At 41.8% G+C, this 13,771-nt stretch overlaps 1 protein-coding gene across 1 annotated transcript in view; it reads left to right on the forward strand.

Moving 5' to 3' along the window:
- Positions 1-13,771, forward strand: part of AGK (acylglycerol kinase) — a 36,333-nt gene that overhangs the window by 21,494 nt on the left and 1,068 nt on the right. The window contains exons 9-14 of the mRNA XM_076340289.1: positions 62-141; positions 2,244-2,301; positions 4,519-4,666; positions 5,777-5,874; positions 8,115-8,185; positions 12,539-12,623. Of these exons, the coding sequence (XP_076196404.1) occupies positions 62-141; positions 2,244-2,301; positions 4,519-4,666; positions 5,777-5,874; positions 8,115-8,185; positions 12,539-12,623 (540 nt within the window). The remainder of the gene's footprint in view (positions 1-61; positions 142-2,243; positions 2,302-4,518; positions 4,667-5,776; positions 5,875-8,114; positions 8,186-12,538; positions 12,624-13,771) is intronic.

Raw genomic sequence — 13,771 nt, forward strand, 5'->3', positions numbered from 1 at the left:
AAAACAAAGTTGGAAACAAGATAAGAGAAAGCAATTTTGCAATGTTTATTTTGCTTTACAGGGAGAAAAGGAACAGCCTGTGTTTGCAGTGACTGGTTTAAGATGGGGATCTTACAGAGATGCAGGAGTTAAAGTTAGCAAGTAAGAAAATACTGTTTTTTGAAACTGTACCTTTTTTAGCATCTGTTGCCTAAAAGGACATACCCCTCTCTTGTAAAGAAGTCTTTTCAAATGCCTGTAGGCATTTGCCAGGCAGAGGCACCCACTCTTGTTAGGTCTCTCATTACACACATGGGAGTGGAAGACATTTCAGCATTTTTGTCACTTGAAATAAACACTTATTTGGTGCTGACCTGTTCTTTTAAGTATTTACTTTCTGCTTGCCTTGTGGTGCCCACTTCTGGAACTTTATTCAGATTGTATCAGTGGGAAAAGCTCTCCCTTGGGTAAAGTCTAAGTAAAGTAATTGGCCATTGTTTTTCATCAGTTGCCGATGAAAAGACACACGCAGACTCTGTAACTCAATTCCAACAAGGGACATCAGATGCAGTAGAAATGCCCTTCAGTTCCTGCCAAAAATGGCATGGACCGTGCTGTCTGATGACTGTTCTCTGAATGCTAAACTAATAATTGTTGGGCTTTCTCCAAATGGACACTTAATATGCCACTGTCTGTGTATCAAATGACTAGCATTATCTAGTGAAGGAACAGCAGGGCCAAAGCAGTTCACTTCTCAGACTGTTATGGAGGAATTGCAGCACATGCCTCTGCTGCACAGCTATAAGGAAATACCATGTGTTTTGGGAATGAGCTACCTTTGTCAGGAAACAAGAGGTAGAAGACCTCTGGAGGTCTGGAGTCTGGCTGGCAGATATTTGAGTAGGATTGAGAGGTGATATGGAACGGGGGAGATGCAGTAAATGGCCAGGGTGTTTGTCCCTGGGAAGCAAGGGACATGCTGCATAGCTTGTGTAGGTGCTGACTTGGCTATGCTTCAGCCTCTCCTGCTGACTGCAGCCCCAAGATTAAGGAAGTGCACTTTTCTCCCCTCTGCACTCTCACTAGGCTTCCAGCACATGCCCTGTTTTTTGCCTAGTGTCAGCCTTCACATCTTTTCCTGCAGCAGTTCCCTTTCGTAAGAGTCTTTTGGACTCAGTGCTGGAGGCATGACAGCACCTTTTGGACTTGGGGCAGTGTGAACGTTTTCAAACCTCATTCTCTTCCATGAATGTTTTTGAATGCGTAGAAAATGTGCCCAGCTTGGAAAGCACTTCAGCCACAAGTGAATGGGTGCTCAGAACGTGCTTGGGACAAGGACTGTGTGTGCTTGTCCTGTTTTTATACTTCTCCCTAAGCATCCACTTTTGGTCCCTATCAGAGATGGGTTATTGGGCTAAATGAATGTTTGGTGTATTCCAGTACAACTGATCTTATACTTACAAGAAGGCACCTGCTATGAAGGGATTCGAGCCATAAGCCCCAGTTTCAGAAATTTCTCTGGCTATCCCTCTGCTAAGCACTATCCTGGTGGAGATATGGTGCTGTTTTATGTTTTTGAGGTTTTATTATTTTACAGACAATTTCACGACTTGATGGGAGTGGTGTGACAGTTGCACGCGTTAGTAGTTAATGATACACTTAAATCTGCAGTACTCTTGAGCTGATGGTGTTTAATGTGCTTTGTTGACCTTCTTTGGTGGAAGACAGTGATCAAAACGTGTGCCAAGCCTGCCTAAATATAGTCACATCTTTAGATTCTATACAATGGATTTTTATTTTGTAAAACATTGATTTTGATCTGAGAATCCTTTGGGGCAAACTGATGTTTGCTGGCTCTGTTCTTTTGTCACTGAAGCTGTTGATTTTTGTTTGTTTCCTCCAACCTCATTCTTTATTGCATATTGTGGAGATGCATCCCACCAGCTGTTAGACCACAGACCTTTAAATCATTTCCAGTTGCGTCGCATAACTAGGTAAAATTCTGCTACTGAGATGTCACGCTGCCTGTAGTGAAGATTGTATACTGCATTTTGCTGATCTATAACTCAGGAAAGGGATGTCAGTGCTAAGCTGCTGGTGATGTGTAGAAACTATCTTATAGTATCACAAAGCTAAAGGTTGTAGGGGAGCACTAACTTCAGTGGCAAACAAGTCTGTGTGCTCTGACTTCATGCAAGATTTCTCCCTTTCCCAGTATCGACCCCTGGATATCTTAGAAGTTCTATCTGTGTTCTTTTTTTCAGGTACTGGTACCTTGGACCTCTGAAAACCAAAGCAGCTCACTTTTTCAGTACATTTAAGGTAAAGCGTAATTGCAAGGAAAAGTGTTTTTGTAGTTGGGAAATGAAAAGGCTGACTATGCTTTGTTTAATTTATCTGCAAGTTTTTGTGAAGGGTTCTGGTAACAATATAAAATGGGAGTGAAACTCGACTTGTTAAAAAACCTACCAATTGACAGACAACTTCTGAAGAGATGAAGGGGAGGAGGAATACTTAAAAAAAAAAAAAAAAATTTCTTTACTGAGGATCTGTTGCTGCAAGATCACCAGGGGGAGCCAGTAATCACCTTTGAAACTGGAGTGCAGTAGTGGTGCTGAAGATAACCATTAAAGTGCTCTGTCACCTTTTCTCAACAGTCTTTCTTATGATGACATTTCGTTCTGATTTATTCATCTGGCAGAAGTGGCTATAATTAGACTGCTCATGCACGTTGATAATCAGGCTTCCATGTGTAGCAAAATGAACATGAAGATTAATAGCTTATATGTCACCTTAAACTTACCTGTTGCTTAAAATTGATCCTGGAAAGATTAAAATTTGACCTGCATGAAAGGTGAGGCATTTTCATTCACATGCTTTTCCTGTTCTCTGAACATATAAGGAGCCTCATGAAAGGCTGTGGAAATACCCAGGAGCTGGTACGGTAGAGCAGATTGTGCAGTCCAGCCATGCTGTCTGTGATAGTGCCAATGCTTCCTTTATAGGAAGCTCCTGTAAAGAGGAGTTAAATTGTAATGCGTCCATGAAAGATTTGTTTCCTCCGCCCCCATCCCCAGGAAATTTGAGGTGATGATTCTGTGTGCTGGCATTCTAGGTAGGAACCTATTCTTCACTTTTCTCCAGCCCCTTTCTCACTTCTGTTGAGTCCTTAGTCTCAGTTAGTGGCAGCGATAGTGGATTTCACTGGTGAGCTATTCATTGTACATTAAAAAGATCTGTTTGACCTGCTGCAGGTTAAAGAGAAGTGCCCACTTCTTCTGCTATTAAGATAGAAAAGTTTTTACATGATCTCCCCTAATAGTGGTATTCATTGCTTTATGTGCCTCTTATGTTATCATTTTGTTAATTTCCATAAGAAATGTCTCCAGCCTGTTGAGCTTAATCTCCTCCTAGCTTGACTTTGCTGCTGTGCACTTCATCTTTTCTAGTTATATATATAGGCTTAAATTATCACAGCATTGCTGCTTTTCCCTTTAATCATTAATACTTATTGTTCGTGTATTGCCCTACTGATACAACCTCTGTTTGTCCTGTTTATTATGTAAGCATTCCTTGCTCTTAGAGATGTGCGGTAAATTAGCTTAACAACCTGTGCTGTGTGATCCAAAACTACTTCTAAAGTTTTGTGTATAGAAAAATAATTGTATCGAGTACATGTGGGCTCTTGGTGGGTTGTTTTAGTATATACATTTAAAAAACAATCGTATTATTCCCTCCATAAGTCCTATGTTTTGAGCATTTCAGAAATTATTTATAAAACAAAATGAGAGGAAATAAACTTTTTCAGCATCTGGAAGTATTTCAGGAGCTAAGGTTCTTCTGTAGCCCATCAGTTTCTGGCACTGGAGTCTGAAATATCACCGAGAATAATGTGTTACTTTTTTTTCTTTTTTTTTTTCCCTCAGATGCTTTATAAAGCTCACCTGACTTGCCTTAAGACCTGTTGTATTGCTCTCTATAAACACCTGACTATAAGGTCAGATCTTGATCGTTTGAGTTGTTGGAGAACAAAGGCCTGCCAGGTTTTAGTGCCCCTTGGCTGCACACAGCACTGTAGTCTTTGCCTGTTTGCCCTAGACCCCGCTGTGCAGTTGCTCTTTGAGGTTGCCTTTGTGCCATGCAGAAACCAATTGTTCTTTCAAACATTAATGTGGACCTTGCGGTTTTGGTTGTTCCCTCCAGCCAGAAGCAGCTGTGTCACCCTGTCACACATCAGCAGCAAAGAAAACATCCCTTTACCCTCTGCTTATAGAGGGGAAAATACCTCACTTCTGCGTGGGGAAGGAGTAGATTAGTAGACTTGGGAACTGTGGGTAATCTGCAAAAATGTCTTCTCGCATATGTACCTGGAGGCTGGAGAGCAATAAGGTAGGCTGAGGCAGTGGTGGGATCTGGGTAGCTCTGAAGGAGTACTTGGGAGCACAGAATAAATAGGCTGAAGGACTAAACAGAATGAACAGGTAAGTGCTCAACAAAAAGCCCTTTATCTTCTGTCTTTCCTTTCCATGTAAATCCAAGGAATGGCCTCAGAAACATCAAGCTGCTCTCATGTATCTGGGTCCAACTGAGAGACCTCCAGAAGAGCCAGAGGAGAAACCGTCCAGACCTCCTTTGTACATGAGGCTTTACAGACGACTTTGGTTATACTGGTCATCTCCTCCAAAAGGTGAAGTGAGCGTATTTTGGCATAAACTCACAGGCAGGCTTTACTCCTCTAATAGATCAGAGAGGGGTGGGGTTCTGCTTTACTTTTCTACTTTCTCATATTTATATTATTATTATTATTATTACTATTATTATTATTTATTAAAACTGTGACTTTGTCAAGATAGTTACAGTGATATCTGCCAGAAATGGAACAGAGTAGTCCTGTCAGTGCTTGTGGTCTCATAAACAAAAATGCATTTGTAAAGAACCCAGGGTGTTCCCTAGGCTCGCAGTTGCTTGCCATTGCTATGGAAGCCTCCATAGGTGATACTTGGCTCTTATGGGTGAGTTTCTTGAAATCTTCCCCCTGTAGAATGGCTTCTTAGTGGGCTGGCAAGAGAGGAGCAGCCCTTGTTTTTCTGGGTGGGAGGAGTTGCTGATACAGAGCAACAAATGTTACTTAAAATAGAACAATAAAACTTAGGCCATGCAGAAGCATTAAGTTTCTCTTAGTAAGTTAAATTTCTTTCTGTACCATAAATTTTCTTCTGTGTGCTCTGTGATCCTCTCTTGGGTTGCGTTGTTAGCTAGGCATGTGCATGTGGAAGGGGAGCGTGTATTTTGCACAATCTTGAGTGATGCAAAGTCCTTCTCATTCCTTCTTGGCTAGCAGAGGTGATTTAGACAGAAGCGTGGACTAAGTGACCTGTATATGAGATCTGAACCCTAAGGTTTCCTCCTATAGAAAATACATGTTACCATTGCATCCTGAACATTGGATTCCTGTTTTTGTGGTAGCAGTGCTTCATGTGTTTTCTAAATGTTTCTGTAATACCAGCCCAGGAGATCTGTTAATCTCTGGGTATAAGGACTCACAGGGCTGCCATGTAATGTGCTTGATAGTTTTTCCTGCTACTGTGTGAATACTGGTGGTATTTTTTTCTTTCCTTCAGTATTCCCGAGCTCCCTTTTCCTTTTTTAAGATTTTGACGTTTGAAAGAAACAAAGCTAGTGGTCACAATGGGTCAGAGTGATTTTTGCAGATTGATGTTTCGTGCTTCATAGCAGTGAAATGATGATCTGTGTAATTAAATTCCATTTAATGATATCTTCTCTTCTGGATTCACAGAAATCCCCCAGGAGGTAACCCCGGAGGATTGGGAAGAACTGAAGCTATCCACTATTGAGCTTTCCATTGCAACTCGGAACAGGCAGCTTGATCTGACAGTAAGACTATAGTATAACTGGATTCCAAATGCTGCCGGCCCACACAGTTTTCCTTTCTTGCTAAACTCCCATTCTTGTGTCTATATAAATAAAATTTACTGCCCTATGCAAGGAGGGACCCATGACTGAATCCAGGAATGGGCAAGTTTCAGAGCCAGTGTACAAGCACTGGAGACCCATGTAAAACTGGGATGCAGTGGGATCAGGAAGAATTTGTGTAACGAGAAGGTTTCACTAGCCAAACAGAAGCTTTAGGATTGCCCGAGAGAAAACAAGGCATCAAAGTAGGCACTCCTTTCCTTCTTGACCCATGGGAGAGTGATTCTATTTTATCAACTGGTGCTGGAAGGAAGCTGTGAGCCTGAATGTCTGCCTGGTATTGTGGCCTTTTCTCTGTCTTTTGGCTTGCAGAGCAAAGAGTTAAAAAGAACTGGGACGAGAGAAAGGACAGGGGCTACACTGAGTGAAAGGACAGGAAATGCAGGTGGTTGTGGAAGAGTAGAATGAAGGGAGCAAGGGAACTGTTCCTGTCATAACCTTCTCAACATGCTCATGCTGTTCATTCACTGTTTTAAAACCTGTCTTTGGCTTATGTCTGTGTTTTGGTGCAATTTTATTGCTGTGAAAGCTATTTGGATAGATGGCAGTCTTTGATTTTACTGGAAAATGCTAACACAGTGATGCTGTACTGGTGAGCTGCCCTTCATGTCTTCCTCATGGCTGCAGGAAACCACTGCCACTACACCCAGATTAACAGGAGGTGTTGAACTTACTGCAACATGTTTCTTGCTCAGAATTCAGGGTCTTTAAGAACCTGAAAATTTGTGTTATATTGATATGTTATCTTTGTAGGATCAGTCAACCCCCAAAAAGCAGACAAATCTAGTCTTAAAATTTCCTCCTGTTTTCTCCTTAGAATGTACCACATAAATTTTAGTTTCGTCTTCATCAGTGGCTTATGATTTGGACCACCAGTGTCCTAGTAATGGTAGAAGCTAGACAGAGACTACCAGGGTATTTGGTTTATTAGTGGTTTCTAGATGGCCCTTGAACAAAACAGTTTTGGTTGCTGAACTGGATTAGAGTCAGTGATGTAAAGTAAAAACAGACCTACCAAGAACTGAAAAACTGTCTCATTGCCACAGACCTTATGCTTTCAGGATGGACTTTAATATTGGTATTGAACAAAGAAGTGATGTAGGGTTCTTACGTCTCTTGCGTAGCCTAGAGAAATGGACAAGTTTATGTTAGGGCAGTTGTACTTCTCTGTTTCTAGAGCTGGAAGTAGCTTGATACTGCATCTTTTTTTCTACAGATATGGACCCCTTACAACTGCTTTTAACTCCCGCTCTTGAGGCCATTGTCCCTGTAGCCATCAAAGCTGAACAACAGCTCTCAAATCGATACCAGGGCATATCTGCAGAGTATTGTCAGCCACTCCTGTCTTTCTGTCTCACCTCAGATTCGTGCCTAGGCTGCCCTGTTGAAGAGAAGCTGATAAAGCCATACAGTTGCAGCTCAGACAGTGCCAAGCCTACCTCTGCAGATACAGCAAAGGAATAAAACAAGTTATACTGATAGATGCATTTATTTTTAATTTTGGAATTTTGATTGCATCTGCACTAGGACATTTGCCGGGACAGAAATGTTAAAATAAATAAATAAAATAAAATAAATGAAAAATTAATTGCATCTTAATCGAAGTCGGTTTCCCGGCAAAAGCTTTACTGTATACTTGGTTTAAGGGCAGGCTGTAAATAGAAAAGAAGCTAAGTAAGGAGTTTAAAGGAATGATATTGAGAACGCTTTGACTTCCAATTTGTATTGTTTAAAATTCTCTTACTGTAGTGCTTGGTGGCCAAATGTTGCATCATTGTACTATTGCTTAAAGTCATGAAAGACCCATTGATTAGAAATCTTTGTGAACAGAAGTAAACCCAAGCTATCTGCTATTACTGTCTTCAGTAAGTGTGTGAAATGCAACAAGAAGCCAAACATGTGAATCATTATTTCACTTCTTGTGGTATTTATTGTTGAGTAGTCATCAGTGAGAATTTACTATCTATAATTTATAATCCCAATCTCAAATCGAGAGTGGAAGAAAGCATGAAATGCAGAAATGCATCTTCTGCCTCCTTTTGTGGGACAAAGGACTGGGCATTTTGTGAACATATTGCAGTATCATGGGTGTGGCATTTTGAACTGTTAACTGCTTCATTTCTGAATCTCTTTTTGCATAGCGCACTGAAGACTTCATGGATATTTGCATTGAAGCAGATACTGTCAGCAAAGGACAGTTTGTAAACAGAGGGTGAGTATGGGAAGGCTGCAAAAAGGTGATGGAATCTCTGTATGAGTCCGAACACTGATTCCTGAGAAATGTGCTGTTTTTCTCTGCTCTTGTGCTGCAAAATTCAGAAGCAGAGGACTGCAAAGGACACCAGTCAGTAATGCTTCATGAGGATTACTGATTTTGTTCTTTAAAATTCTTACTAATTCTCTCTTTCTGGAAACAAGGCAGAGCAGTCTACCTGGAGTTCTTCCTAGCTTCTGAGTTTGCTATACCTTTCATCTTTTTCCCCATTGCTATTGATTGGTGCTACTTGGATAATACTGTCATAACCGAGTTTTATAGACAGCCATACAGACTTAGCCCCAGAATCTTTTAGCCCTAGCTGCTCAGTGGTTTGAGAGGCAGGTCACAGAGCTGACATGTTTGTACTAGTGGTACCTAGGATTTTTGAACTCTGGTTAGGCAGGCCCTGCTTCTAAGTGAGGGGCTCCCTTGGCTCAATAATTCTTGTGAGAAATTAGGTCTGAGCTGGAAGAATTTTTGGAAGATGAGAATTTAAACAGGGACTTTAAGCAAATGTATTGGTGCTGCTTGCACATGGACTAAGAGTGCTGCAGGTATGAAGAAGCAGCATGTAGAGAAAGTGAACATGTATTGCTTCCTTTGTGCTTGGAATGTTGCCTTGTAGTGCATTTGTTCCTCCTGCTCTCACCAGACACACGTCTGAGCTGCTTTTTCCAGCTCTTCCATACAGTCCCACTAGCAAATACGTTGCATTTCAGTGCAGTTTTTACCAGCAACAGATTTTCCTACTAAATCCAAGAGTGCTCTTCTGTACATTACCTTTTTATTTGCAAATACTGTTTTCTAGTCTTAGAGCTCCCTCTAGTGAAACCAATGGAAAGATTTCAACACATTTTTACCTGCTTGTCATCACCCTAATAATTCCTGCATGTATGTCTTGTTTATGATACTAATAGCAGCAGCAGGCCCCTTATTTGAGCATCCCATGAGCCTCAGTGGGTATAGGATCTTCTGACCTATGCATACCCGGTAGGTCAGGTTACCACCTGCAGCTGCTTTTAAATTGCATGAGGTATGTGGACTGTAGGTTGCTTGGGACTGAAATCTTTGCTTTGAAGGCTACAGAAGGAAAGGAGGAGGAGATTTTCCCATTAGCAGCAAGAGGAATCTGGCCTCTTAAAGTAGGGAGACAAAGGAGATGCTATGCTGAGTTCTTGGACACTTTGCTAGCAGAAAAAAATGTGGATGAATTTGTGTACATCCATTGAGTGTACATCCGCTGTAAAGAATGTCTGCCATGTGGACTGGACATGCTTCACACAGTAGTATGTCGCATTTTGTGACTGCAATTACATTGTCATGCAGAAAAAGCCTCTGGTGAGAGTTAACATGCCCTGCTGGCTAGAGCTAATTAGAGGCAGTACCAAAAGCTTTGAGCTGCTGTTCAAGCAAAGTTCAAAGAAACAAGCTCTTTTGATTAAATAGTGCCCAAAAGTCTGTAGGTAACAAAGAAAGAGAAAGAGGGGTGTATGGGGTGGGGGAGCAGCGGGAGGGACTGGTTAGTCCTACAGAGAGGAGTCAGAACAGAAAAAATGTGCCCTGTTTTTGCAAGGCAAAATCGGGGTGTTCAGAGAAGCCCTTCACTGCACAGTGCCCTTTGGCAGCTAGGTTTGAATCAAGCCCATTATTAGAGGCTCCCCATTGCCTAGCACCAACAGGGTTTGTCTTTGGAAATGTGTGAAGAAGCTCTTTCTTTTTTCTTCCTTTTTAATGCATAGTTTTGAACTCTGCCAGAATTTGGGGGGTTGAAAATGTTTTTAGGGAAAATACCTTATCAGTGCAGATATCAATTTATTTTTTTTTTTATATTGAAGAGGGCGCTGACACGAGCTGATCAGAACCGATGGATCACACAGAAGAAACCACACATCCAGCGGGAAACTACCATGCAGGCTCAGGCAGTGTGCGTGTGTGGGGGTGTGGCAGGGTGCATCAGAGTGCTGGAGGGCAACTGCTGTTGGTTTTCAAAGAAAGGAGTAGGTCATCCCAGGTGTATAAAAGTGCCCTCCAGCTGTGGATCAGATTTGTGTGAACAAGAGCATCTGCAGGAGGGGTAGAGCTGAATTTTAGGATAAGGTGGAGGAAGAACAGGTGGTTACACTGCAGTGCTTACTAAGAAGTGCTGGAGCGAAGGAGAGCAGGGATGGTAGGTGCAGCATCAGTAGTCCACGTCCTGATAGCCAGCTTAGATTCTGTATATGAAAGTATGGAGAGCTGTCACTCTAGGGCATTAATACAGTTACCAGCTATGGTGCAGAAGACTTTTTTTGGTTAGCGAGTCTTACTCTGAATCATTTCACATTGGCGGCTTCTGGAGATGAGAACTAGGTTAAAATTATGTGTGTTATCTGCAGTAGGTGTTGTGGTTCTCTCTCTGCCTGTATTTTTGTAATTCAGCGTATGGAGCGGGATAAAACAATCAATTGGAACTGTTGCTGTTAGGCTTGGTCTTGCTCCTGTTCCACTTTGCTGTCATCTTGAGTAAGGAGCGGAATCAAATGGAAATTATTTCTGATCCTTTTATACTGGGCCTCTAAAGAGGCAATCACTGCAAGTGGAGTTGTGTCTATTTGCTTCTACCAGCATTCTCCTTTGACTGATCTTTAGTTCCGTGTCTTGTCTCTTTTGAGCTTCCCTTGACCCCATAATTGCACCTATGTAAAGCCTCATTTACCTTCATGGACCAAAAAATCTACTTGCTCACCTGAGTGCAATATCTAGGACCTTGTATGTCAAACTCTGAGCAGGTTAAACCTTAAGCAGGGAATCTTGCTGCTTGTTTTTACAGCATTGTATAAACTGACAGTATTGCACGCCATCAATGATTTATAACTTATATTGCTGGGAGGATGTTTAATTCCCTTACATTCACTCATTAATCTTTTAGTATATACACATTTGATTAAAAACAAACTTTCCACAGTTAATCTTGCTTCTGACCTTCCCTACCCTTTCCTTTGGTGTCTTGGTTTTTCCTCCGTCTTTGATTATCATCTCCTGTTTCAACCCTCTCTTCTCATGTTCTTTCTCTGGGATTTTCTGTGATTTTAAGAGGCACTTGCATTCCTCAAGGCATAGAAGGCTTGGTGTATAGGGAGTTTCTGACATGTTTTTGTGACTTCTTTTCCTGGACAATATTTAAATGCACTCTTCTTTCACAGCAGTCTACAGAACAGACAGAAAAGTTGGGGACAGCTGGCATTGCCTGTTGGAGGAATATCTGTGATAATTCTGCCTTGCTTGAGAGCTGTGATACATTAACGTTGTAACTCTCTGCTGTCCCGTTTGCTATTTGTGTGTTGCTGTCTGTCTGGAGAGGGGCCCAAACTGAGGGGTTACCACCTGGGGTGTGGTGTACCCTTTGTCAAAGGTCAGCCAAAAGGTTCTGTGTGTTTTCAGTCAGGAGGCCAGAGGTAGGTCAGCATACCCAAGAGCTCATGCTTACTCTGCAGCAGCACACGTTAGGAAAAGGAATCGCAATGCGCTGTTCTTTAACAGTTGATCCAGTGACAGGACAGCAACCTAAGTCTTGAAAAAGACCACATGGCACTTGCGCGACCAGCTTTCTAAGGCAGGCAACTGCCTTCTATGTGCTCCCATTTGACATCCACAGAAGTAGGAAAGTAGCCCTTCTCTAAGTACAGTATGTAAATAAGAATCTCACAGACACCAGAAGGGAGTAACTGACAAAAACGGGTGTATTATTTGGAATGGGTAAGATGATGATGTTCTGGGGGTTTCTTCACAAGAATGATATAAAAGCAGCTAGTAAGAAACTTCATGCTGACTGGCGTTGATGTGAAAAGAGGGTGTTTTCTTGTTTGTTCGGTTTTTAGATGGTAGTTTAGTGGTTCAGTATAACTGTAATTCTATCAGGTTTTTTAGCTTAGGGTTGCTTAGGTTGCTGGTAAGTTATGTGGGTGCATGGGACATGAGATGGTAGTCATTGATTGCAGGAATTGTACAGTTCAGCATGTAAGTGAGGAGCACAAAACTGTGCTGTATAGTCAAATATACAAAACCATGTTCAAATGTATTCAGTGAGCCTCAGAGATGAAGCTGGTTGGAGGTTGTCAGTGCATACTGTTATATATATTGACTGCAGCAGAAAAGGAAATGTCTGGTTTACTTTCTCACAGTTAAATGACAAATATTTGTATATACACATAACCTCTAAGTTTACCAAATGCATAGTGACTTACCAATCCATAATGAAGTGTCATCCCTAAAGACGGCTATTTCCTAGAGAATCATCTCCTTACCTTACCTCTCTTTTGGTTTGAACAGAAGTCAAAAGATGCGTGATCCACATACGTGCCCTGAAGGGAGTCAGTGCATCCAAGCCAGCAGATGCATCTTGCAACTTCCAGAGGTGAGAAGCTGAGGGAGTTGGAAAACTCTGTCACTTTATTTCATCATGCCAGTTGATGCTGCACATTAAGAAATCCATACTCCAAATCTGGGAGGTTGATTATGCTGCCAGTGAGACACTCAGTTTCTCAGTGCGGCAACTCAGTCCCTGACTAGGAGACACATACTGGAAAGTGGTCTGTAAACCAGAGGGGAAACTTCATTCTGCCAGTAAACAGTGACAGACCTTTTATGTAGACAGCGGTGGTGGTTGTAAAGGGTCTCTTACTCAGGTGCATTGCATATGCACACCTTCTTTTCCTTAGTATTGAAGACTGAATCCTCATCTATATTTTACCCTAGAAGGGATTGTGCTGTAGAGAAGATAAATATTAGAAGCTTTATGGAGACCAAGGAGGGTGACACAAGGCAGTGGGGCTCAGATCACTACAGGGAAGTGTCTCGAAACTTTGAATAGACGAGACTGAAAAAGAAGCCAAAACTGTATTCGCCTGTGTAGTTTAGATTAGTCTTTTGTTGCCTCTTAGAAAGAAGAGGCTGTTACTGCAGCCTTGGGAAGGACTGTTTCTTGTTTTTGCAAGGACTTGAAGTCAATCTCATAGATAATTTCTATCTTCAAATGATCTGTCATTCAGCAAAAGAATTTCATATTAAGAGAGAATAGAACATGGCAAAAGGTGAAAAAAACCTGTGGCTATGAAGTGAAAATCATGAATTATGATGTCTTGATTAGCCAGCATCCTAATACTTGCATCAAGCTCATATCGTGGCAGTTTTGTGATTCTGAAAGAATACTCTGGAGTGCTGGGCTAAGTACAGCTGAGCCGTAAGTAAGGGTTGTGATATAAAATGAGCTCTTCATACCGCAGCTGCTCCAAAGACATTCAGAGTATATGTGCATGGCACAAAGCAGTGCTGTTCAATTCCTTGACCTAGGTCTTACGAAGGAACTGGAGGCAGCTCGGATGAGTCTCACCAGCTTTGCAGAGAAGCGGGATATGTTGATCCAGGTGGACTGCTATACCTCTAACTTCCAGGACCTATGCTACTTCCCTTTAATCTGTGCTGTTCTGGTGTACCAGTTCACTTGGAGCTAGTTTGAGTATCCGTGTAACGTAGCCCTACCTTGAGTCAAGTGCATGCAAAGCA

Source organism: Aptenodytes patagonicus, chromosome 1 (genome assembly GCF_965638725.1).
Source record: "Aptenodytes patagonicus chromosome 1, bAptPat1.pri.cur, whole genome shotgun sequence".
Lineage (NCBI taxonomy): Eukaryota > Metazoa > Chordata > Aves > Sphenisciformes > Spheniscidae > Aptenodytes > Aptenodytes patagonicus.